Here is an 18495-nt window from a genome sequence, read left to right as displayed (position 1 = left end):
TCATATACCCACTTGTAATACATACTAGCGGAGCATCTCTATAACTAAGGTTTTGTCCGTATGGACATCTTAAACTGCAAAAAATTAACGGAATTTCCTTTTTTGATGGTGAATTTTAGACGTCTGTAAGCATAAGTTACTTAACATTGAAGGGTTATAAGAAAAAAGTAATATTTAGTACATTGTTTGAAGTAAAATATGATGTAAATGATGATTTTTCTTGCAAAAAATCTTTTTCCCTCATTATTGCTGCAACAGATCTATAGCATAGATGTATATACAGACAACTACCTCCCTTTTATTTTTTTAAGGACCTCTTTAGTCTGCTTCTAAATTATTTTCGGATCTACTGCAGTTCACGGTAAAATATTGCTGGTAACGAATATTGCTAAAAAATTATGAATTTTAAAGGCTGCTAGCTGCCAAACGGCTAAACGTACAGATCATACCTGTACACCATTTTAAGCGGCATAAGAAGGCCTACAAATAATCTGAAATAGCCAAGATCCAATGATGCACAGGGAAAGCTTCACTGAAGAAAAACCGCGTAAAATAGGTCTTTTTCGCGCATTTCTCTGCACTGCGAGATAATTATGCATTATTGATTTATGGCTATTCCAGATTATTTGTAGGCCTTCTAATGGCGCTTAAAACACTGTGCGGGCATGATCTGTACGTTCAGCTGTTTGGCAGCTAGCAGCCTTTAAAATTCATAAATTTATAGCAATGTTCGTTACCAGCAATATTTTACCGTGAACTGCAGTAGATCCTTATTTTCTGTTACTTGGCTGTGGTGATATAAGCGATACCATTGGTTGATTTTCAATGACCCAATAGAAAGATTGCGCAATGCATGTGGTTGCGTTGGGGAGATACAGTTATTTAACCCCTTCTCTCTATAGTGTTTTATTCTAATATTGCTGCGCTACGTATAAACCTAATTGTCTTAGTGTATATATAAATATATATTGTATATTTCCCTGTTTCTGTTTTATCTATCTGATGATATCTGATGTATAGAATTATTGGGGGTCTACTACTACTACTAATGATGCTAAAGACACAGCATAATAACTATATAATAATCATCATACATATATGTATATAGTAGTAGTACTGTGTAATGTAGATCTATCTGACTAATGCAGCAAAGTGGCATGTCTGTATTATCTTTATATATGTATGTAAGTGTGTGGCAATATTTGTATTTAACTATAAACTACAAATATGTTTTTTAGTGTTTTTAAATTTAAAAGTATTAGAAGAAAAAAATTTAAAATTGTCATTTCACTGATTTTCTGTAATATCACACATTGCATGATTATTTCACTCAGAGAGACGAGAGTCGCGGTACAACTTTATCATTAAAGCTGTGTAATATTTTGTTAGCAAGTAATTCTATAAATGGCTGCAATTTTTTTTAGCATGGTGTACAACACTAATGTACAAAGTGTAATGTTATAATGTGATGGCTGTCTTCATATTATTATTATACACATGCACAAAATATACACAAACATCCACAGACACACACACACACACACAGGGTACTGCGTGTGTGTGTGTACGTGAGGTGTACGGTGAGATATGTGAACCAATACTGGCCCATATTCTTCTCAGTGCCAGTATACACCACTCTCCTTCACCAACTCAAGTCAGGGAATACAGGGATAGCACAATAGATAATATCTTAATCTTCCCCACAAATAACACTAGCTATTGGCCTTTGGTAGCAAGTATGTATATGGGGGAAAACAGAAATGAAGATATAATTTATTGTCATTGCCATATCCCTCCGTGGAAACTATTTCTCTCACAATATTTCTGTTCTCTATCTCCCTGTCTTTATATCTAGTATTCCCCCCTCTCTTTGCATATTTCCTTTCTCTCTCTCTCTCTCTCTCTCCCTCTATCTATCTCTCTCTCGCTCTCTTATATTCTTCATCGATCCTCGATCCTAACAATAAGTTATGTTAACTGCAATGGAAGATACAAATTTAACATTTTTAAAATTTCAAAATATAACACTGAGATAATCTAGCTTTAATTCACATGTTTTGCTAAATAACTTTTGTGTTTAAAGAATAAAATTTGACTTTGTCACATCCAACGTTTTGTAACACTATCGGAGATGCGCACTGCGCAGAGAGACATTCCGGAGAAAGCCAATCTTCCTGACACAGAGATTCCTCTCTTCTCACAACTATCTCCCTTCCTTCCTTCCCTAGCGGAGGAAAACCATAGCTCCGCCTCCCCCCCCCCATCTCCCCCCAGTTATCTATTATCCCCATGCCCCTTGTGGCTCCCCCCAATAGCCTTGTCCACTTCTCCTTTTTTATAAAAAGACTGTACGGACTAAAAACCATTTTCAGATTTATTTTGAAATTTGACTTTGGAGAAAAAAAATTATTAAAAATCCTAATTGACTTTCACAAAGCAATTAAAAAGCATAGAAACTGATTACTAAATGTTATTATACTATAATCTTTATAAGAATCATTCCTAATTAAATGAAAGAAAGAATAATCTTTTCCTCGATTTTTTCATTATAACATGGATCATGTAATACATTTTAAAACTTTGAATGATATTAATTTATCTTAAACTTTTTATAAATTTTCTATAAACTTTGTATTTCTTTTTCAGTTTGAAAATAAATATAACGATCAAACAATGATATTTAAATCACAATTAGATAAATAATCAATTTATTTCAAATTCCACCACAATGTTTTCTTTCTAAAGCTTCTCAAGATATTTAAATAAAAATTTTGACTTTTAATCATAAATAAAATAAAATATGGTTTGGACAGTCCTTGTAAGAAGCATGCATTCCCCTTGTAGTTGGATCCCTTCCCATGTAAAAACCCTTTTCACTGGTCTTCTATTCCACCCCAGTCCTATATCAATGTCAAAAAGTGTCTTCAAACCAAAGATTGAATTTTTTGGTCTGATCAGTAAACAATTATAACAAAAGGTGGCTTTGAAAAAAAAAATCCCCAAAAATATGTTCTTTTTTCATAAGGCTTCTTTAGATATCCTTTAAATTAAATTGAATAATAATGTTGAAAAAAACACAAAAAAAATGTGCGAAAAAATTGGTTGTGATTCTCTCCCTCTGCTTTTATATGGACTGATAAGAGTGTTTGAGTTGTTTGTATCCCTTAGTACCTTCAATCATGCATATCCGTAATACCAAAGCACAAAACAAATTATTTTCTCCCCCTCCCCCCCCACACCCTTGCTTGTTTCCTACAGTATAAAATGGACATATTTGTTTAGGGGGTTCGCTAAATTTTCTGCAATGGGGGATTCGAGCTCGCTAACGCAAGATTTTTTCACCAAAAGTACTACGTAAAAGCAGGGATCTAAAGGAATAAGACAATAACCGACAAATTGATGTACACTAAATTATCCCTTCTGTAGATTATTATTAGTGGTTGAAACGCTTAGACACTTACTTTATTGAACCAACCTATGAAAATTCAATTAAAAGCCCCCAAAGTTGTTGGGCCAAAAAATAAGTAAATCTTACTATATAACTTTGGGGACTCGGATAATAAAAAAGACCAATGTCCCCTCCCTCCCTGACTATATGCCTCGCTGACCGCTGATAGAAGATTCTCTGGATTCTATGTTCCATAGAAAATTTTACTTAAAAGTAATTTGTTATATGATATATCAAGGGGAAGCAATTAACTAATAGATGTAAAATTATTACTTGTTTCTTCCATATATAATATTTTAAAATCAGCTTGAATAATCAATAAATACCTACAAATTTTTATTTTGTTCTATTTCTATTATTAGGATATAATTATACAATTTTCGAAACAGTATTACAAATGAAAGTGTCAACATGAAAGAAATAATTTATGCATGTTTAAACCGTCTAAACCATAGTGTAAATAATACTACCATGAGATAATATGATTTAGAGACAAAATACGTTTTATATCCAAAAGATGTTAAAGAATCAAAATGCAGAATATTTACTATGTCCTAATGTAATATCTCTTTATCCCCGATACAAAAAAATAATTAAAAATTCCCATTTTTCAAGGTGCAATTTTCACTTAAGGTTCGTTTACCAAATTAAATTCATTTTGAAAAAAATTGCCATCAGATAACTCTTCCATTAATTATCGTGCAAAGATCACAGTGGATCTGTATGATGGATAATTTTTTTATAGGCTTTAGTTATTGGTTCAAAAGTTTGGGCTCTATTAGTTAGGAAATTAGAATTCTTATTCATATTTAACAGTTTTTTTAAAAGCGAAGCTTTTATATAAGTAGGATCGATACATCCGTCCGTCCGTACGTCTGTAACGCATAGCTTTTTTCGTTAATTTAGGCATGTTAGAATTGTACTATCGATTTCAAACTTTGCATGATGGTTTCTGTAGTAGTTAGGTAAGATGTAGAAAGCGTAGCAACTCAATAATCGTTACCAGAACGTCCGTACGTCCATTTTAAACATGTTGATTTTTAACTTTTTAACAACTAATTTGTATGCGATAAGATTATCCGATTTATTTGATTTTTGGAATACTGATTCCCAGGACAACAAAGTACAATGTTATAAGCGAAGCATCTCTATTATCAAGTCCTAAAAATTGCAACCACACCTTAGTGATAACTGTTGTTTTCAGAGGTCTCTATTCTAACAATCAATTCTACAAAAAATCACGAAACCTTTAAAAGTATGGTGGAAGTATAGTTTTTTTTATTTAATTGAAGAGGGGTAGGTAAGAAGGAGAGGAGAAGGGGAAGTGTGTTATAGGGAAAATTTCCTTTAGAATTGTTTGTTAGAATATCATTCCCTTTTCCCTGGTTGTTATAAAGTAGCTCTCAACTGCATGCTATTTGGTCATCTCGTGCTTTTATACAAAGTGCAAGTTAAGCAATACCATTGGATCACCCATGTAAAAAATACCCTTTACTTATAAGAGGTTCAGATGGACAATTGGACCAAATTACTGACCTTCTATAATACAAAGTAGCTTGATGTCTGTCCGTCTGTCTGTCTGTCCGTCCCTTAAGATCTCGGTAACCACTGAACCGATTGGATTCTACTCTTCAGGGAATATATCTACTGGTCCTGTGGTGGTTTTATGCTATTTTCTTAGGGGGGGGGGGAGTAAGACATTCACAACCCCCCCCCCCCCCGCAAAAAAATGTCCCCCCATTTTTTTAGGCAATTAATTTAAGACTAATGTAAAATTAATGGTCGCAGCACCAGAAGTACTTAATATTTTTTTTTTAAATACCTCTTGGAGCAAAGCTCTTAGAGGCTAGGGGCGAAGTATAAAGTAGTAGATAAGCCTTTTTGTCTCTAGCGAAGGATCTCACTAACAAATATCAGTCTTCTTCACAGTGTCAGATTTTTGGAAAGGTTTTTAAACTATTTTTTTTATTCTTTTAAAAATTGAAATGAAGGATGGGTTTCCTCTTCCCCCCCCCCCCCATACCTCAAGTTCCCCAAACTATCTTTTTACAATTGAAAGAGGGGTGAATGTCCATTCCACCCCCCCCCCCCTATTCCTCAAGTTCCCCTAGATTTCTTGTGGCGTAGCCACTAGTATAAAAACATTGCTTTCAAATAAGGTGCACTACTACAAATCTGATCATTAGGATTAATAATGGAACATTAAAGATTTATAAGTATCTGCATTCTGTTGTACATCTACAACTTTGGGACATAATAATGTTTTATTTTCACGCAGAATATCTTTTTGATGGTAATACTTTTAAAATTAGAGTAAAGCACAAAAAGAAGGTGTTAAATAACTGTATATGTCCCCTTCCCAAGGACTCTGTGCCGACTTTCAAGTCGCTAGAAAAGAGAAGAAGGTGAATTGCCATCAGACGAAAAAGTTCCTTATCAGGAGGATCCAGGTAGTTATCTGGCTATACATCTAAACTATAAGATAGTCCATTTAACTTGAACATTTGTTAAATAATGTTTCTCGTATTCATTCGAATCCGGTGGATAGGAACCGGTTCTCATCCATACGAAAAAACTATGTCTAGCATCGAATTATATACAGCTTTCTACGAATATAAAAATGTACAATCATAAGATTAAAACCAGTTTTTTAGCCGGTGCCTTCGGCACCTAGGGGCTAAACAAACTGGTTTTAATCTCATAATTGTACATTCTATATCCGCGGAAAACCGTTTATAATACGATGCGAGAAATAACTATTACAATTGTCTCATATTTTGGAGAAAATTTTGGATGAAATAAAAATATGAAAGAAAGTGTAGCATGAATTGACGGTCAGGCATTCAGCTGAATACATGGTTGGGGCTGTAGCTGAGGTTGGCTGACACCGATATTGCTGAGGATGGCTAATCTTCCACCAAAACGCCCTACTTTCACAAATCCGCGCGGTTAGGTGCGGCAGTTTTTTATTTGTATAATACAGCGGTTACAGCTGCTAAAAGCTGTTGGGAATAGAGGGCGCGGCTGGGGGCGACTTAAGCTTAGAGCGGCGGCGGCTTATTGTGATTGTAGATGACTGCGCTACAATCAATTAGAAACTGCATAAAAAACACCATAAATTATTAAAAATATATTTTCAAGTTTGTTTGAATTATGACGACATTTAAAACATCACAATATATTACATCTGCATTTATTATTGCATTGCATTACACAAAATAGATAAATTAACAATATTCCCGTATCGCTTCGAAGCCGATTAATATCCGGTGGATTAGAACCGGTTCTCAGCCATACTGCAAAATCATGTCTAGCATCGTACTATATATATCCAGTTTTCTACGAATATAAAATGTACAATCATAAGATTAAAACCAGTTTTTTTAGTCCGTGCCTTTGGCATCTCGGGGCTAAAAAACGAATCTTAATCTTATGATTGTACATTTTATATCTGCGGAAAGCTGTTTATAATACGATGCGAAAAATAACTATTCTGACTTCCATATAAGCGAAACCTACAATATCAGATAAATTATGAACATATCAACTTCTAGTAAAACAAGGATGACAACATCCATAAAAGCGAAGCTCTGAAACGATATGACAGACGAACATTAACTTTTGTTGAGTGTCTGAACTGAATATACAAAATATGAAAATATAAGGTTTGACAAAATTATACGTAAATTTGTTGCAAAACTTCTTAAATACAGAATTCTGTTTAAGGACATACTGACATTTTAATACTTAATTATAGAGATGCTCCGCTCATAATATTGTACCTTATTGTAATAGGAATCAGTAATAAAAAAATCAGAGCAATCGGATGATTTATCACATAAAAAATTGTTATTAAAAAAGTAAAAAATCACCATGTTTAAAATGGACGTACGGACATTCTGGTAACGATTATAGAGTTGCTACGCTTTCTAAATCGTACCTAACTACTATAGGAATCACCATGCAAAGTTTGAAATCGATAGGACAATTCTAATATGCCTAAATTAACGAATAAAAGCTAACTATCTCGGACGGACGGACGGACGGACGGACGGACCAACCCTAATTTTAGAAATGCCTCGCTTTTTTTGAATCATTTGAATTAATTTTCCATTGACAAATCACAAACTTTAGCTTTAACAAATGGATTATTTGTCTGAATCTCAAGCCATGGTAGAATTAATTCAGGTGCTAAAGATCTAAAACAGAAAAAAAATATCTTATTGTATAAAGTAACACGGTTTTTGTTTCAAGCCTAATATTTCGATTATCACTTAACCTATTGAGTTCTCCATTTTAGGGAAGCTTTACATATGTCCCTGGATGGTTTAGGCTATTTTATTCTTAAATGTTAGTGTATAGAGCATGGTTTAAGGCTATTTTCCTGTCTTTCAACTGGAGATACCCTAGATAATAGGACGAACCTGCTAATATCATTTTAAAGAAAGGAAAGTTTTCATTATTTTTTTGAAACAGTAAAAAATTCTGGATAGCCTCCATCTAACCGCCAGTTTATTGTTATATGGCGGAGAAACGTTACTTTAGTTATTTGGTTGCTTAATTTAATCGAGAACTAGGTTTAGAATTTTAAAACTGATGTTTAAAAGTGTTATAATGTCAATTTAATGGCAGCTTTTGAGTCTTGGAATAGTTTTCATCGTATTATAAACAGCTTTCCGCAGATATTAAAATGAAAAAAATGTGTTGTTTGAGACAAGAGGCCGAAGGCACGGATAACAAATTTTATGATTTTTTTTGGAAAATATGATGCTATAAATGATTTTTCACTGTGGTTGATAACCGGTTCTTATCCAGCGGTTATTAATCGGTTTCGAAGCCACAGAGGGAAAAGAGTACCTTGGCCTGGTTGGACATAAAAGCACATAATAGCCTAAAACACTTTTTAGGTACAAGCTCTTTTCTTCTGTTATAACCTAAAATACAAGATGCAAGTGTGTGTAAAGTTTTAAGTCAGTTGGGACATTTTACCACGTAGCTCCCTAACTATACGTAGCACAGCAACCGTTCTTATATTTCCAACATTTAGAGTTCATGGCGGTTCTAACGGTATGCGTAACACTTTTTTACTATTAACACAAGCCGCGCAATTTTTTAAAAAAAGGTCCGCAATTTTTTGCCCACCCTTAAATTAACCAAAAGTATTTCTTTTACAAATAGCATAACGTTTTTTTCTAATTGTTGTTCTATCAGGATTACAAGTTTTTTCCAAATTCCTTAGCAAACAGCCTAAAACCTATATGAATAACGTTTGTAATAAGTTTTCTCGTATTCATTCGAATCCGGTGGATAGGAACCGGTTCTCATCCATACGAAAAAACTATGTCTAGCATCGTATTATATCCAGCTTTCTACGAATATAAAAATGTACACCTCGGGGCTAAAAAAACTGGTTTTAATCTTATAATTGTACATTCTATATTCGCGGAAAGCCGTTTATAATACGATGAAAGAAATAACTATTACAACATAAATGTATAAAAAAATTTTAGAATGAAAAAAATGTCAACCTGCCATTGATCAGTTGAAGTCTGTCGGCCAATTCCTTTCTTGTAGTTTATAAAAGTCAAATCCTCACTAAAAACAAACATTTACAATTTTTTTTTTTATAAAGCAAAAGTGTTATATGTACACTTTTAACAGTATATTTATCATACAATTTTTAAATAAATTTTCTAAATTTTTTAACCTTTTTAAAACCAAATATCCAAATTTATTCTTTTGTTAGGATTAATTTGTCAATCTGCCTAATTTGTCAAGTTTCGCTTTTATTGTTGTTGTCATCCTTGTCAATGTCTAAATATATACTAGAGGAAAACTCTAGCGGGAGAAAGGGTTAAATAACTGTATCTCCCCATCGCAACCGCCTTGTGCAAACTTTCTATAGGGTCATTAAAAATCAACCAATGGTGTCGCTTATATTTACACAGCCAAGTAGCAGAAAATAATTTAGAAGCAGACGAACGAGATCTGTTGTCCAGATCTATAATTGATTGCTATGTTACCTATTTGGTGCTAGAGTCTTTTCTCCAGTCAGATATGGCAAAAAGTTTCCGTGAAGTATGCGATCCCTGTAACATAAAAAAGTAATTGAAGAGGTTCTGTGATTTTTTTCTTCATAAATACGAATAGATTAGATATTCATCGCATCGCATTATAGACAGCTTTCTTCGAATAGTAAAATGAAAAATTATAAGATTAATTCCACTAAAGTTTTCCTAGATGGGCCAGCTAAACTGGCATTGATTTTATGATTTATTTTAGTAATCGTAGAAAATTGTATATAACAAGATTCAATGTATGGTTTTTCAGAATGGATTAGAACAATTTATATTCCAGTGTATATTAATCGGTTTTAGGGCTAAACTAAAATAGTTATTCATCGCTTCTTATTATACACATCATTCCCCTGATATGAAAATGAAAAACAATTAAATTTTATGATTTTTATCTTATTATTTGCGGAAAATTGAAATCATAATACGTTACGATTTATGATGTTTCAGAATGTCTCAGAACCGGTTCTAATCCAGCGGATATTGATCGGTTTCATAGCCATACTGGAAATGTTTTACCCTTACCTGATATCAATGTGTCCAGCAATAAAATTATATCTCTCATTCCCTAAACAAAATAAGAGTAACATCAACTTTATGTTACGGCATAGCTAATAATAATGTAAAATCAGTTTAAAAGGCTAAAATGATAAATCTATTTAGTAACTGGACAAAGTTGCAAAAATCAGCCACGTGACGTCTTAAAAATGTCACGTGGCTGATTTTTGAGACACTTTGTCCAGTTACCTTTTAAAGTATGGCTTTGAAACCGATTAATATCCGCTGGATTGGAGCCGGTTCTGAGCCATCGCAACATATTATAGACAATTTTCCACGAACAATAAGATAAAAATTCGCCCATGTCTTTGGCCCCTTGGGGCCAATCAAAACTGTGAACAATATTAAAAATTTTCATTTTACTATACGTGGAAAGCTGTCCACAACACACTGCGTAAACAATGGTTATAGGATTTTATTTTGCTAATTATTTGGAGCACAGTTACTCTAAAATTATTATAAAAATGTTGTTATGTTAAAAGTTATGACCTATATGAAGATAAAGCACAGAATGAAGATCTCCTTCTTTGTTTGCAATGTATCTCTCTCTAAATAAACAATTATCATAGGATAGGAATATCAAGTTGTTTGCAGAACTGGTTTCATTTGTGATCAATTAAACATGATGTCTATGAGTCTATGTCTGTTTGTACTGAAGGATCTCGCTAACTGTTGAACCGATATGGTTCTCCTTTACAAAGTAGCTTCTCATACATCCCAGGAAGGCTTATAACTATTTTAAGGGGGGAGGAGGTGGTACCTTAATACTTGTGTCTGTATGCTAAGAACGCGATAGATAATGAACCGATTAAGTTCTCCAATTTAAGAAGCATTACATAGGTCCCAGGTTGGATTTAGGATATTTTATTTTTAAATAAAAGTCTTCGGATGGTTTCAGTCTATTTTTCTCCTCTTTCCTATCTCTCCTATTAAGCACTAAAGCTAAATTATAAAGTTTTATAGGTCTCAAAAATATTTAAGAAAAGCCATAAAAACTAAAAATCCAAACCTTATAATTTGTATGATAGGATCCTCGTTCCCCTCTCCTGTCCTAATCTCACTTCTCTCACTCCTACAGGCAAGCACAGGTATAAGGTCTACCCATAAAGTTATGATTTTATTTTCAGATGCTAATGGATATAGAATATATGTGGATATTATGACAGGCGAAAAATTTAGGTTGCTAACATGGACATCACCTATTGTTCACTTTGTTCATCCAGTATGAGGGGAGGGGATTTGGTAAAGGGAGTAGATGGGTGATCGTTATTATAGCCAGCTTCAAGTTTCTCCTTATTAGAGAATATGATAATCTGCTGTAAGATCAGAGTAATAATTCATTTGGATGGCGTAATTGGTTGAAGAAAATAAAGACTGGGGGCTTTTTTTGTTAAACAATCTTTTTATCTATGGTGCAGTGTAGTCAAAGTCAAAAAAGGTTTTGTCTACCCATTCCACCATTTGACACTTTCATAATTTTCCAAACTGGATTACTTGTTTTGTAGACCTTATACTTTGAAGCATTACAAAGTGTCTCAAAAAATGAGGGATTATCCATCTCTTTTTTAGGGGTTTTCTTTTCCACTTCTCCTCTCATCCCTAATTTTTATGACGTTACATGGCTGATTTTTTAGACACTTTGTAAAGCTTCTTATACTTTCCATCCTCTGGGAGACTCCCAATTTTTATCTGGACCTTATACTTTCCTATTTTTTTCTCTCTTATAGCCCTATCAATAGCTAATCTTTATTTCCCTCAAACAAGAAAAAATACAACTTTTAAAACCTTTTTCATCATATGGGAGACTCCACCACCCTTTCCCAATATTTTTCATAATTGTTTTGATAGACCTTATACTTTCCTATTTCTTTCTCTCTTGGCCCTGTCAATAGCTAATCTTTATTTCCATCAAACAAGACAAAATACAAATTTTAAAACCTTTTTCATCATATGGGAGACTCTACCACCCCCCTTCCAATTTTTATCTGTACCTTAAACTTTCCTATTTTTCTCTCTTATAGCCCTGTCAATAGCTAACTTTTATTTCCCTCAAACAAGAAAAAATACAACTTTTAAAACCTTTTTCATCATATGGGAGACTCTACCACCCCCCTTCCAATTTTTATCTGTACCTTAAACTTTCCTATTTTTCTCTCTTATAGCCCTGTCAATAGCTAACTTTTATTTCCCTCAAACAAGAAAAAATACAACTTTTAAAACCTTTTTCATCATATGGGAGACTCTACCACCCCCCTTCCAATTTTTATCTGGACCTTATACTTTCCTATTTCTTTCTCTCTTGGCCCTGTTAATAGCTAATCTTTATTTCTCTCAAACAAGAAAAAATACAACTTTTAAAACTTTTCCATCCTTTGGGAGACTCCACCACCCTTTCCCAATTGTATTCATAATTGTTTTGTAGACCTTATACTTTCCTATTTCTTTCTCTCATAGCCCTATCAATGGCCAATCTTTCTTTGTTCATCAGAAACTTTTCTCGCGACATCACCTCGCCTGCTGATCTAGTAACAGGGAATTATCAATAAAAGATAAATTAATTTCCTTCTTGAATCTAAAAATTTATATTTATTCCCTAAAAGAGTATACAAAATGTGCATATATAAATATAATTTTACCTGTACCCTAACTCTGCTATTGCTCTGGCCATATCTTGATCAACATGCCTATAAAACACAAGTCACACATAAGGATAGTAAAATATAAATCTAAACTTTGAGAATTGTTAATTATAACAAGGATGACAACATCCATAAAAGCGAAGCTCTAAAACGGCAGGACAAACGAACATTAAGACTTGTCCGAACTAAATAATCAGACTATAAATGTATAAAGTCGTTACAAAATTGTAAGTAAATTTTTAAAGAAACTGCTTTTACATGTACAGGATAATGTTAAAGGACATATTTACATTTCTATGACTTGTTTTAAAGTTTTACTTCCTAATTATTTTGCCATTTATTATCTATTACTGTGCAGTGTGCAAAAGAAAATATCATTATCGTGGAAAATGATTTAAAAAGAAAAAGACACAACTTAAAAAGTTTCAACCTTGTATCTTCTTCTTTTACTTGAGCATCAAGGTAGTCTTCATATTTTTCATACTTCTCTAACTCTTCCATTTTTTAAGCATGTCTAAAGAAAGTAAATTAAGTTTATTAATGAAATCTAGTTATTTAAGCAGTGAGAGAGGGAACTATGGGGTGTTTATTACACTGGTCCCAAAAGTTATATAATAACGTTTTCTTATTCGTTGGCTTTACAACTATGGGGGCTTTTATTGAACTTTGATTGGTTGGTTCAATAAATTAAGTGTTCAAGCGTTTCAACCACTTCTTGTAATCTAAAGAATGGGTAATTATCGGGGATGTACATCAATTTACCGGCCATTGTCTTATCCCCTTAGATCCCTATTATTAAAGGCCTGTTTTCTTGTGATTTATGAAGTTTTAAAGGTGCATTTTACCCATTAAATGAATTCTTTAGCATTTAGCTAGATTTTGATCATAATATTCAAATTGAAGTCTTCCCCTTTGTAAGATGTATGGATACATATTTTTTGCATAGCAACAATCTTATTTCGGTTGTTTGTGCAACCAAGTTGTGTCAATTAGTTGATGCAACGTTTTAGTTTATTGTTTGCTAGCGGCTGCGCTTGATTGTAATGGAGAACCATATCAGTTCATTGTTTAGCAAGATCCTTCGCTATAGACAAAAAAAGCTTATTACTTTATATAATAGGATGGCTTTGTCAAAACTTAGATATAATACCATTATAATCATTCTTATGCGAATAATATCTATTTGTTTACTGACACAAAAACCAAAACTTCTAGTTTGACTAAGAAATAATAACTGAAATAAAAGTAAGAAAGTTTTAATAAACCTTAGCCAAGTCCCAAGGCGAGGTGACTTATTATTTCTTTTAATTTGGTCAGGATATATAATAATCATTATATTTACAATTATAATTAATATTATTTTTTGCAGCTAGGCTTTTCTATAATTAATAGTGTTTGTCCTCTTGTGAGACTAACTATTACGTCTGCTTACATTGATCGAGGTTTTTAATTTCATATAGAAAATTTTGTATTGCTTGACAGCATTAGGCTATAGCCAACAAGCGAAAAAAATCTAAAATAATATTGGAGGGGGGGGGGGGGGGAGGAGGGGCTTTGCAGATAACCAGGTCGTCAACTATTATTTTGCCCTCCAACGTTAGCTGAAAATCACTTATAGGTTTCGTGATTTCTTTCGAATTAATTTAGGTTATTGGTATCATCTGATTGCTTTGGTATGCTGCTTATTTTTTCAGAGAGTTTCTCTACTCTTGGACGTTATCTTCCTTGTTGCAGAAAGAAAAAATATTTATTTTTGTTTTAAGAAGTATCATAAAGAACATCTTTTGACTTTAAGACATAATGTAGTAACTCTAGCTTATTTTTCATTGTCTTATTAATGATATTCGATTTTTTATTTCTTACTTTATATGCGTTCTTGTCCTTATCTGTTTTCATGAAAATTGGCATAAAACCAACCAAAGGCGCATCCCAAGCTATGTTAAAAGCTATCAGAACAATTATTTAATTTTTTTTCTTCATATTTTCATAATGTATTGGTATAACCAAATACGCAACCAAATACAAAGTACAACACTTTTTTTTCTACATGCAAAGTGTGTTTTATAAAGCTTTACTTTACCATCTTAATGCCTACATTAAATGTATGAATTTATCTATGTATCAATGTTTATAGAGGTTTTAAAACCCGTTACAAATTTACTCTTAAACAAAGCTTTATCGAGACGTTTATATTTATCGAAAAGGGGATTATCCCTATGGGGTTGTATCCCTTCAAAACTCTTTTGACCAAACCTAACCCAACAATAAGTATAAAGCATTATACATTTTTCCTCGAAAAGTTCTATATGAGAAAGATCCCAAAATTAAATTTTTGTAAATGTTTGCTTTTCTTTTTATGGTTCTAGGACAAACGCAGGAGTCCAAAACGTCGGAGTTGACACTTAACCTTACCTAACCTATTTTGGACCATCTTATAGTTTTTTTTTAAATGCTTAACCCCTGTCAGGGGCTTATTTGTACATTCATATCTTAACCTAATCAAATCTGTATAGAAATACTTAATCAAATTAATATTTAATACTCCTGCGTTTGTCAACTCCGACGTTTGGGACTCCTGCGTTTGTCCTGGAACCCTTTTATTTTCATTCTTTTTGTGTTATTAATGCACGCAGCCCTGTTCATTTACTTTCTTAATTTGTTATGCATCATTTCTTGCACGTTTTCAATCCACCAATTTAATTTTCACCAATTGTATAAGATTCTGACTTTATATAACATTCATAAGGAAAAAGGATAAGAGGATGAATACTCACCCCTTTTTCATGGTAAAATACTACTTCCTCATCCCTAAATTTAGAAGCAGACGAAAATCAAAAGCCGCCCAGGGCTTTTTGTAAGTCAATCATAAATAATAATGTGAATAAAAAGAAAAGCGATATTTAGCAAACAGGCGTGGGCGGTCAGAATCAGCTGAATGTTCATTATGAAAAAATTTTCCCCCTTTTTAGAAATAGAAGGATTCATCTTTCATGAACAAATTTTTTAAAATAAAAATAAAATTCTATGTAATTTTTAATTAAAACATTAAAACGAAAATATCTAATCTAATATTCTTGCCCTAAATTTTGAAATAGTAAAAAGTAAAAAAATATTTTTTTAAAATAATTTTTAATCCTCCCATTTGAAAAGTAGTGGAATAGCAATAAATTTTAGCGCGGCATCAGCGCTGAGTAGGCCTCTAGGCCCACTGCCTATTTTCGTCTTCTAGTTGCTTCGATTCCTCTCTTTTATTTTTTTCTCTATGATAACATTAGATGATTGCGAATTAATAAGGATAATACTTTCACCAATCCATTTATACATTTTTATCTTTTAGTTTGGGGATGTGCAAATAAATATAACAAGGATTACAACATCCATAAAAGCGAAGCTCTAAAACGGTAGGACAAAAGGGCATTAACACTTTTAGAGTGTCAGAACTTACATACATACAGTTTTAGGACTTGATTATAGAGATGCTTCACTTATAATTTTGTACTTTGTTGTCCTAGGAATCAGTATTCTAAAATTCAGATAAATCGGATATTTATATCACATACAAATTTGTTGCCAAAAAAGATAAAGTTTTAAAAGCTATTGATCCATCTCAACCCAAGACTACTTAATCAAACTAACATCTTTGTACAGGAAAAATATATATTTCAAAAACATAAGTTTTCCTTCTCAATCGTCCTATAAACTTTTTTTTGACAATTTAAACATGTTTAAACTTCCGCTACATTTCTATTTAAAAAGATAAAAATCGTATTATAAAATGGACGTTCGGACATTCTGGTATTGATTATTGAGTTGGCACACTTTCTAAATTGTACTACTACAGGAAACAACCATGCAAATTTTGAAATCGATAGGACAACTCTAACATGCCTAAATTAACTATTCGTTCCGGACAGACGGACGTACGGACGGGCCTACCCTAATTATAGAAAAGCTTCTCTTTTAACAAGGATAATGCTTTACAAATCAAGGGTTAATGGATATCCAAATGAAAGGTAAAAGGATTGTTTGTCGGTTGGTTTGAATTTATTTTCACTTCGTTGGATACTTGTAGAAAAAGATTTGGTCCAGAAAAAATACTCTTTGGGGAAAATAATTAACAATATATAAATATACCTACCGATTTAAATAAACAGCAATGTATTTCTAAAAAGACACAAAGTACCAATATTTTGTGAAATATATTTCAATAAGGATATGTTGAAAATTATGGCAAATTTTTTAAAGCTTAAAATTATTAAGAGATTGGTCCCAAGTTCAAAAGGTAGTGGTTTTATCCATAATACAACCTAAACATGATTCATATGAAATATGTCTAAAGAACGTGTCCTAAATTTTCAGATTAAAAAAAATAGCTATCTAGTCGGTGCTTTTAGTAAGTAGTAGATGTAAAATGAATTTAGATATGCAATCGTTTTTTTGTAGACCTCTTATTTTTGAAGTAATTTAAGTTTTTAAAAAAATTAAGTTGGTTTCAAGGTACTAAAACGCAACAAAAAAGAAGAAAATTGCCATTATGAACAAAAATAGTAAGATCTTTAATTTGACACCTTACTTTTTGAATTCTGTTGAGTAATTATTGAAAAAAATCTTTTTTGTTGAACCCCGGTGAATCAAAACTTTGAACTTTGTAGCTCATTACGGATGGGTTTAAAAAATCACAAAAGTTAGGACACCTTCTTTTGATTTTTTCTTCTTTTTCTTTAACGTAAAGATGCGGTACTGTAACTTTTTAAGAAGGATATGACAATTCAAACTTTACTCAGTCTCCATAACCAATAAAACGCTAGAAGCGTGTCTACAATTTTTCAAACAGTGTATGCTGTAATATCTTTAGTTTCAAGAAAATTTAATTCGTGATAAGTTTTTTTTTACAAAAGTTTTTAAACAAAAATATAATAACCGTGATTCTTAAAGAAACTACAAATGTTTTAAAATTAGATTTAGTTTTCAAAATTGAGTTTAATATGAGTGGTCGTTTTTGGGTATAATGTCATATATACTACGTAAAAACTTGTTTAGTGTCAAATTCGTTCCCTTTTCCGGCGGATGAAAACAGTTGCCACAATGAAAAAATATGTATAGCACCACCACGTATTAACTAGGATGACAACATCAATAAAAGCGAAAGTCTAAAAAGTGTCTAAACCCCAAGTAAATAGCTTAAAACCACCACAGAACCAGTAGGACTAGAATACTCACTGGAAGGTATTTCCAAATCGGTTAAGCGGTTAAGCGGTTGCCGATATCCTAAGCTTCAAACACGGATAAACGGACGGACGGACAGACATAATTCCACTTTGTATCATAAAAAACATACAACAAATTATTTGGGGGTAGTCATACAGATACAAATCTTAATGTTTCCTAATATAATTAATGGTAACAGCATCATTACAGACCATAGGACCAATTAAAATAGTAGGGTGAATGAGAGAGGAAGCTCTTTATAGTGCCTTTAATAAATTACGTCATACAATACAAATGTAAAATGATAGGCCAATGCACAGACTAAATTCCTAATAGCAGGCCAGTATACATTTCAATTGACCAGTGGTAGGCCAGTATGACGTCATTTTGTATGTGCACTATAAAAAGCTTCATAAGAGAGTGATTTTGAACATAATTGAAGCAATGACAAGAACAAACTAAAAATAATGACAATTTTTTTTTCAACTTCCTGGGGATACAATAGAGTCAACCAAAAACAAGAATGACAACATCCATAAAAGGGGAGTTTTAAATCGATAGGACAATT

General features: G+C 32.5%; 1 protein-coding gene across 1 annotated transcript; it reads right to left on the bottom strand.

The window, feature by feature from the left end:
• Positions 1 to 7323: 7323 nt before the first annotated feature.
• Positions 7324 to 13235, bottom strand: LOC145328175 (cilia- and flagella-associated protein 299-like). Its single transcript, XM_080171768.1, has 11 exons — positions 13150 to 13235; positions 12717 to 12764; positions 12512 to 12602; positions 11291 to 11393; positions 11090 to 11177; positions 10570 to 10628; positions 10048 to 10090; positions 9472 to 9537; positions 8977 to 9043; positions 8306 to 8382; positions 7324 to 7647 (listed from the first exon to the last, which is right to left on the bottom strand). Exons 1-11 carry the CDS (start codon positions 13218 to 13220, stop codon positions 7551 to 7553), a joined length of 810 nt encoding a protein of 269 aa, XP_080027894.1. The 5' UTR covers positions 13221 to 13235; the 3' UTR covers positions 7324 to 7550.
• Between the last annotated feature and the right edge of the window lie 5260 nt (positions 13236 to 18495).

This window comes from Acartia tonsa, chromosome 1 (assembly GCF_053477335.1).
Source record: "Acartia tonsa isolate MP-2025a chromosome 1, ASM5347733v1, whole genome shotgun sequence".
Classification (NCBI taxonomy): domain Eukaryota; kingdom Metazoa; phylum Arthropoda; class Copepoda; order Calanoida; family Acartiidae; genus Acartia; species Acartia tonsa.
The sequence above is the reverse complement of the archived record's forward strand: the minus strand, read 5'-3'. Positions and strand labels throughout refer to the sequence as shown.

What these genes read in the sequence shown, in the direction of transcription:
- LOC145328175 (XM_080171768.1), bottom strand. Translation starts at nt 13,220, where the DNA reads ATGGAAGAGTTAGAGAAGTATGAAAAATATGAAGACTACCTTGATGCT. An exon ending in GTAAAAGAAGAAGATACAAG is followed by an intron (nt 12,765 to 13,149) that starts GTTGAAACTTTT and finishes TGTGTTTTATAG; the next exon opens with GCATGTTGATCAAGATATGG. An exon ending in TGAGAGAAAGAAATAGGAAA is followed by an intron (nt 11,394 to 12,511) that starts GTATAAGGTCTA and finishes ATCTTACAGCAG; the next exon opens with ATTATCATATTCTCTAATAA.